At 65.1% G+C, this 7,080-nt stretch overlaps 3 protein-coding genes across 3 annotated transcripts in view; 1 reads left to right on the top strand and 2 right to left on the bottom strand.

Moving 5' to 3' along the window:
- Nucleotides 1-53: 53 nt before the first annotated feature.
- On the bottom strand, nt 54-825 carry PTH2 (parathyroid hormone 2). Its single transcript, XM_044684780.1, has 2 exons — nt 704-825; nt 54-327 (listed from the first exon to the last, which is right to left on the bottom strand). The coding sequence occupies exons 1-2, from the start codon at nt 823-825 to the stop codon at nt 54-56; spliced, it is 396 nt and encodes a 131-aa protein (XP_044540715.1).
- Nucleotides 826-3,005: 2,180 nt separating this feature from the next.
- On the top strand, nt 3,006-5,097 carry LOC123256088 (Golgi-associated olfactory signaling regulator-like). The gene is made up of 3 exons (XM_044684779.1): nt 3,006-3,906; nt 4,082-4,255; nt 4,757-5,097. Exons 1-3 carry the CDS (start codon nt 3,006-3,008, stop codon nt 4,957-4,959), a joined length of 1,278 nt encoding a protein of 425 aa, XP_044540714.1. The 3' UTR covers nt 4,960-5,097.
- A 113-nt stretch (nt 5,098-5,210) lies between these two features.
- The window catches only part of SLC17A7 (solute carrier family 17 member 7), an 8,554-nt gene continuing 6,684 nt past the window's right edge, over nt 5,211-7,080 (bottom strand). The window contains exon 12 of the mRNA XM_044684778.1: nt 5,211-6,679. Within this exon, the coding sequence (XP_044540713.1) occupies nt 6,326-6,679 (354 nt within the window). The 3' untranslated portion in view covers nt 5,211-6,325. The remainder of the gene's footprint in view (nt 6,680-7,080) is intronic.

The raw sequence follows: 7,080 nt of genomic DNA, 5'->3' as shown, positions 1-7,080 counted from the left end.
AGCAGGAGCCGCAGGGCAGTAAGGACGCAGGCGGCAGGGAAGTAACAGGGCCTTTATTGGGGGGCGGGGGCCGCGTCGCTGACCACCAGTAGCTTGTGCATGTAGGAGTTGAGCCAGCGGCGCCTCTCCAGAGCAGCCAGAAGGCGCGCCCGCTCCCGGAACGCCGCGTCGTCCGCCACCACCAGACGGCGCTGAGGTCCGGCGCTCGGAACGGGGACCGGGCCCTGGGGGCCGTGGCCGTGGGCGGGGCCGGCCTCCCGGGTCATCTGCAGACTCCAGTCCCGCAGGGTCAGCGATGCGGGCGGCGGGGCCCAAGGGAGCCAAGGGCTGCAGAGAAGAGGGGGACGGGGAGAGAGATGGGGACCCGGGCCGCCCACGGCTCCCCGCCCCTGCCCGCGAAGTGCTAGCTGCAGCCACTCCCGCCTCCCCCACTGGACCCCCTGCAGCCCCTAACCTCGCGCGTCCCCCCCAGTCTCCTCCCGAGTCGCCTGCTCTCGGGCTCTAGCTCTTCGGGCGGGCCCTGGGGTGTCTCTCGGCGTCTCCACTTCTGCCGCTCCCTCAGTCTCGCTATCTCTGGGGTCTACCTCCTCCTATCTCACGTCTCACCCGACGCTCTCCTCCTCTCTGTCGCGCGTAACGCTGCGAGTCCCTGTGCCTGGGTAGCCCTCAGGCTCTCTACGTGGGGCCCCCACCCCATACCCACCTGGGCCGCTCGGGCCGGGGCACAGCAGCCGGGGTGGCGGCGGGGATCCCAGGCGCCAGCAGTAGCAGCAGCAGCAGCAGCAGCCTGCCCCGGCCGTGCCCGGGGCTCCTGGGGTTCTCCATTATCTGGGGGGGACACAAGCCTTGCTCAGCGGCTCCGGCCATCTCCCCACCACCGCCCTCGCCCCGACCCCCACCGCCCAGCCTCCCGGCAGGTCCAGCCCGTACCAGTCTCGTTCCGTCCTAGGCGAGGCGCAGCCTGTCTCCGCCACCCCCAAAGCCCTTATAAAGGCCCGCGCTGACGCAGGCCCGGGCCGGCCGGGGCCGCAGGGTCACACCGCCCCCAGCCTCATTAGGCGCTGCCGCCGGTAATGAGCAGCAGAGAGCGGAGGAGGCCGAGCGAGCCGGCCCTAATTGGGCCGGAACGGGCCCAGGCTGGGGGGAGGGAGGGAGGGAGGAAGGCGAGAGGGAGAGGGACTAGGGGACAGGTGGGGAGACAAACGGACTGGAGACAGACAGGCCGAGAAATAGGAAGAATGGGGGCGGGGCGGCGGTTAGAGGGAGACGTGGAGAAGGAAGCAGGAGAGCCTCCTGGAGGGTCGGCTCAACGTTCAGAAGACCCAGAGGAAGCCACATAGGGAGGAGAAGAGGGAGAGGCAGGCCGTTGGGGCTGGAGGCGATCCCACAGAGAAAGAAACTGAGGGATGGATAGGGGAGAGAGCAGAGGAAGCACCCATACAGAGTAGGGAGAGGCTGGTCCGCCTGAGGGCCCAGGAACGTACCAGCGGCACAGTGAGAGCCCCAGCAAGGAGGCAGAAGTGGCTTTGGGGAGGGCGCAGGGGCCCTGCAGATGCCTCTTCTCCCTGACCTTGTAAAACAGCCACCCCCACGCCATCCCTGAGGGCCTAGGCAAGTCGAGGGGTGACCCCTCGCTGCCCGGTAGGAATGTGACCGCTGGATCCCAGAGAGAAGAGAAAAGAGGGAGGGAGAGAACGCCTGGGTCCCTTCACCCGGGGAGCCTTGGCCGCCCCCTTGGAAGCTCTGTCTCTTTAAGAGCAGGGCTGGTCGCCAGGCACCGGGGTTCCCAAGGGAAGGACAGTCAGGTGCGTCACCCCCTCCCCACGCCCAGCCCGTATCCTTGTCTCCACGGCTCACCTTCCCGTATCCAGCTTTCCTCACCTGCTGTTGCTGCTGCTGCTGCTGTTCCTTCGGCCTTGACCCTCAGGTAAGGCCCCGGCCCACTAGGGAGCTCAGGAGCTTGGCCTCTCACCTACCCCAACGCAACCCAAGCAAGCTCCTAATCCGGGGACCCAGTGGCCCTGTCTCTCGATCCAGGACCCCACCCCCACCCCCACAACAGAAGTGTCCTAGTGCCCTGGGATCCCCTCCCCCTCCAAGCCTCTGCCCCCAAAGGGCCCGGCTGGGCCAGCTGTCCCAAACAATCCCCAGCAGTGTAGACTCTTGTCCCCTCCCGTGAAGGAATCGTGAGGTCACGGCTGTAGAATCAATCCCAGGGGTCTTAGAGGTCAAGTCCAACGAGGGAAGGACACTCGACCGGAGAGCCTCAAGTGACCAGGGTCACAGGTGGAAAAGAAAGGACCGAACTAGCATTTTGAACCCAGGCCCTCCGATTCCAAACGCCGTTCTCTACACCCTGTTCCCATCCCACGCCCGTCCCCTCCCCCCAACTCCGATTCAGGCGTCAGGACCCCCAGCTCCCCCTCGCCTTCAGTTACCCAGGCTTCCCCTCCCCCCCCCGTCTCCGCCCCACGGGGACCCCGTGTCTCCTTCCCTAGCGGTCTCCGAGCAACTTCGAGTGTAAACAAGTGAAAGGTGGCTGTATCCCCCGAGGCACGGGGGTAATGGAGGCGGGGGGACCAGGTGCCCACGAGCTCCCGCCTTCCGTTCTCAGGACCTAACCGAGTAAGCCCTGATAGTGTTCAGGGCTTAGGACAGGAGAACCAGGAGGGATCTCCCATCCCTCTCGCCCCTCCAGATCTCGCCCTTCGGGGACCCACGCGACTCGGGAAGGAGGCTGACTACGACTCCCATGATGCTCAGCATTCCAGTCTCTTTGGGTTGTCAGCTCTGGTTCCTGGGAGCCCATTGGGAGTTGTAGTCCAGCCTCGCCCTTCCCGCTTGGATACCGCGCTGGTCCCCCGCGGAGGGGCTTTGGAGACTTGGGGGTGGGGGGAACCTGCGGACCAATGGGAGCCGCTAGGGGCGGGAACAGCCTCGGGTGTGGTTCCAGCTCAGGGAATTAACCAATTTCGCGGGTTTAGGTGCGGTTCAATCTGTACGCCATGAGATCGCTGTGGTTCTTCTCCGTCTTCCTTCTCCTCCGCCTGGGCTCCCCAGGTTCCGAGGCAGCCCCCTCAGCCCCGCCGCCTACGGAGCCCTCGAAGACGTACAACGCCGAGGGTGGAGTAGTCCCTGGAGCGCCCTCCGCCTCAGAGACCTCAACCCCTACCCCTAAGCAGTCGGGGTCGCCGGAAACCCCTCGCTCCATCCCCCCCCAAACTTCCCGGGCCGAATCGCCCGAAAGCCCTGACCCTGCTCCCCCGGGGAGTGCACGGCCAGAATCCCCGAAGGCCTCGGGCTCCACCCCAACGGCAACTTCCCAGGCAGGATCCCCCGAAAGCCCGAGCCCCAGACCGTCCGGGACTCCGGACTCCTCCGCCGTCCGCCCAGAATCCCCTGCCAGTCCCAGTCCCGGCCTCTCCGGGGCCTCCGACCTTCCCGCGCAAACTTCCTCCCCAGAACCTCCCGGCAGCCAGCGGTATGAGCCCGCCGAGACAGCCGTCCCAGCTCCTGAAACTCCCAGTTCGGAGCCCCCAGGACTTGGGCAGGCCGAATCTCCCGAGGCGCTTAGCCTTCTGCCCCCGGAATCCTCCCCTGGTCCTCGGTCCTCCGCTTCCGAAACAGCCCGCGCCGCCCCCAGCCTGGCCCCTCCCGAGCCGTCCCAAATGGGATCACTTGCTGCCCCGAGCCTGGGCTCCCCAGGAAGCCCTTCCTTAGAGTCTGGGTCCCCCGAGACTCCGGCCCAAGAATCGGGGTCGTCAGATCCCCGACCGCCTGCAGCCGCGCGGCTTCTGGAGCCCCCCGCTGCCCCGGAGCCCCCGGCTCGGCTCAGGCCTCTCCCGCGGCGCCGCGGGAGCGACACCGTGAACACCATCATCGTAGTGGAGAGAGTGCAGGAGACTGGTGAGGGGCTGGGAGTGCGGAGAGAGGCCCACGGCGGGCGTGGGAGGGGCCCGAAGTGCGGGCGAAGGGGTGCCCCGCACCGGGAGGCCCGCGGCTCAGACAGGGGCGCCGGGGCCTGGGGCCAGACTGGGACCGGAAGAATTGGGTTGCTGAGCCGCCCTCCCACCCTTTACAGGTGTGACCCTGGTGGGCCGGCCGCGAGGAGCCACGGGCGGGGCTCTGTGCCTCTTCCTGGCCGGGGCCGGGCTCCTGCTGGGAGTTTTCCTGCTCCTTTGGTGTCTATACCGCCGGGCTGCACGGTCTAGACCCTTCGGACACCACCGGCTGCCGGACGACGGCGATGAACTAGGTAAGCGAAGTCCCTCATCCCCCCCTAGGCCCAGCCGCCGCTATTTCAGGGACAGGAGGTTTCCCTTCCACCTTCGGGAACCTCTTCAACCAGGCAGGAGTAGCCAGCCTAGGGCAAGGGAGAAGGCTGTCGGTAAGACCAGCGGGGGCGGGGAGACCCGGAGAAAGAGGTGAGCCGTCAGTCTCTTAGCAGGGAGAATTTGAGATTTGTTCTCTGGGGTCCGGGTTCGAGTTCTGCCCACACTCTGCCCTCCCGGATGCTTCCTTAGGTGTAAAATGAGGGACGTCTAAGGGCTTCCCTAGCGCTACGTCTGTGAGCCCGGATGGAGAGCCGTGGCCTTGACACCACAAGCCCCCCGTTTGAGTCCGGCCCCAGCAACCTGCGGGGATTGGGGGGCACGGGGGGGGGTTTCCATAGGCAGTCCCCCACACACACTTGCGCAGGGGAATTGGGGGAAAGGGCCGAGTGGAACTCTCTCACCGCCCCCAATGTCTCCCGAAGCTCTCCACCTGGACGCCCCGAAGGATCCCTACGACCTCCACTTCTACGCCCCGGACGCGTGGGTGCCCTCCCACATCGCCACGAAGCAGCCACCCGGCACGCCCCCTCTGCCTCCCAAGCTGCCCCCGCCCCCCGGCCGGGCCTCTTCGCCGCCGCGCCTGGAGCCGCTCTCCCCAGCGGCTCTGCCCAACAACTTCGTGTGAGCCCGAGCCTAGCCGCCCGCGGGGCCCAGCATGCTTTGCGCTTGTAGTCCTGACGTTAGGGGGCGGGGTGGGACGGGGAGGTTTAGGGTGCTTTGGCTTCCGTTCCTGGGGACCCCCCTGATTCCGAATTAAAAAGGATCGTCCCCTGAGCGGGCCCGCGCTCGTCCGTCTTTCCGAAGCTCCCGGGACGCCTGGGAGGCCGAGGGGAGGGTCTGGGGGCCAAGGAGGCCGGGCCGCGCCAGGAGGGCCGTTGACACAACAGTACTTTATTTTGACCAGACCTGGCACACACTCACACACTCACAAGGTGCCCCCCGCCCCGCCCCACCTCACCCCAGGCGGGGGCCTCTGGCTAGGAAGGGAGCGGGCCATCGTGGAGTCCCGCCGGCCCAGAAGGCCCGGGAAAGAGGCTTGGGAAAGCACGGCGAGGACCCCTGACACGAAGGTTGGGGGCGGGGCTGGGATAAAGTGCGAGGACTAAGTTAGGAGCCGCAGACCTCCTCGGCCTAGCGGGGCGGGGGCGGGGCAGGGGCCTGAAAACCGCCATCTAGGCGGCTCTGGGGGACCTGGAAACCACCCTTAGGAAGCCCGAGAAGTCCCCATTTTGGTTTTTGTGTGTAGGGAAACTGAGACCATCGTACTCTTCTTACCATAGGGGAGGGGAGGATTGAAACCCGGCATCTAGTTAACGCTGTAGCAGCTAGAAGGGGGCACTAGAAACAGCTGGGGGAAGTCGGGGCAAGGCTGGGGGTGAAGCTGGAAACCGCTACTCTCTTGACAAACGCTGGTGAGAATCAATCCCTGGACTGGATTGGGGGGGAAGGGGCGGGGCATCAGCCCCGCCCCCTTCCGCGATTGGCAGAAATTCGCCGGGGCGGCAAGGAAGGGGGGACTTGCATCTCCTGTAGGAGGGATTTTGAAACTCACAAGAAGGGCCCCGGTCCCAAGGTTTGGGCGGAAATCTCTCCGAAGGCTGGGATTTGGGGGAGTCTCCTGTCTGGAGACTTTTGGGGGGACGACCTTGAAACCCCTGGGAAATGAGGGGGACTTTCGAGGGGCCCCTGAGCACTAGCCTTGAAACCGTCAAGGCTGTTAGAATCTTTTGACTGATAAGGAAAGAAGTTAGGGAGCCTTATTACTGGGGCTGTGGGAGGCGCTTAAACCCACTAAGGCAAAGGGAAAAGGGGTGCCTAGAAACCCAGAAGAAGGTCTTTGGGTAGGGTAGGCCTTTGGGGTGGGGGTCCTGGAAACTGCCCGTCTATAGCCCTGCAGAAACATCGAAGTGGGATTGGGGGTAAGTGGGTAACTGGAAACCACTGGGAATGGAGTCCTGGGGCCCTAGATAGACAACGCTGGGATGGGGGCATCAGTAGTCCCTCGGGGTTGGGGGCCAGGCGGGTGGGGCAGGACTTCTCCCGGTGGCCCCGTAGGAGGGCGGGGGCCCAGAACCCAGTGCTGGGCCGGGGCCCGTAGGGGCTCCCGGCGGAGCGGGCTCCCCAGAGGCAGCAGCGTAGGAGAAGGCAGGGTCATCGGGGCCATCGCTCTCGTCACTACTGGCCGCTAGCTGATCATGCTGGACAAGGCCTGACTTTTCTTCGCTCAGCTCCTCGGGCTCCGCCCACGGCTGCTTCTCCCCGGAGGCAAAGATGCCATAGAACAAGACTCCCCCATAATGCACCAGAGAAGCGATGAGGAACACCGACTGCCACTCCTCCCGGGTCTGCCGCCGCCGGGACGCAGGCGGGGAGGAAGGCACGGGGAGGGAGCCGGAAACCGGGAAAGGGAGGGACATGGGAGAGGCAGGAGTAATGGGGAAGGCCAGAGGGAAGGACAGGGAGAAAGAAGAAAGAGAGACGGAGAGAGGGAAGGAGAGAGATTAGGGAAGACAGACGGGAGAGGGAGAGGGGAGGAGATAATCGAGCAGACAGGTGGGAGGGAGAGATATAGAGGGAGGAAGGGAGATGCAGGGGAAAGAGAACGATGGAGAAGAAGCGGATATCAGTAGAGAATCGGGAGTGGGAAGAGAGGGCAGGTGCAGGGGAAAGAGAGAGAGACACAGAGGCAGGAAGAAGAAGAAGAAGAAGAAGAAGAAGAAGAAGAAGAAGAAGAAGAAGAAGAAGA

This window comes from Gracilinanus agilis, unplaced genomic scaffold, assembly GCF_016433145.1.
Source record: "Gracilinanus agilis isolate LMUSP501 unplaced genomic scaffold, AgileGrace unplaced_scaffold55921, whole genome shotgun sequence".
Taxonomy (NCBI): Eukaryota; Metazoa; Chordata; class Mammalia; order Didelphimorphia; family Didelphidae; genus Gracilinanus; species Gracilinanus agilis.
This window is presented reverse-complemented; position numbering and strand designations above follow the sequence as displayed.

Bases quoted from the DNA above. Each gene is read 5' to 3' on its own strand.
- PTH2 (XM_044684780.1), bottom strand. From the start codon at position 825: ATGGAGAACCCCAGGAGCCCCGGGCACGGCCGGGGCAGGCTGCTGCTG. The intron at 328-703 runs GTGGGTATGGGG...TCTTCTCTGCAG, and splicing joins CCCCGGCCCGAGCGGCCCAG to CCCTTGGCTCCCTTGGGCCC.
- LOC123256088 (XM_044684779.1), top strand. From the start codon at position 3,006: ATGAGATCGCTGTGGTTCTTCTCCGTCTTCCTTCTCCTCCGCCTGGGC. The intron at 3,907-4,081 runs GTGAGGGGCTGG...CACCCTTTACAG, and splicing joins GGAGAGAGTGCAGGAGACTG to GTGTGACCCTGGTGGGCCGG. The intron at 4,256-4,756 runs GTAAGCGAAGTC...TGTCTCCCGAAG, and splicing joins GGACGACGGCGATGAACTAG to CTCTCCACCTGGACGCCCCG.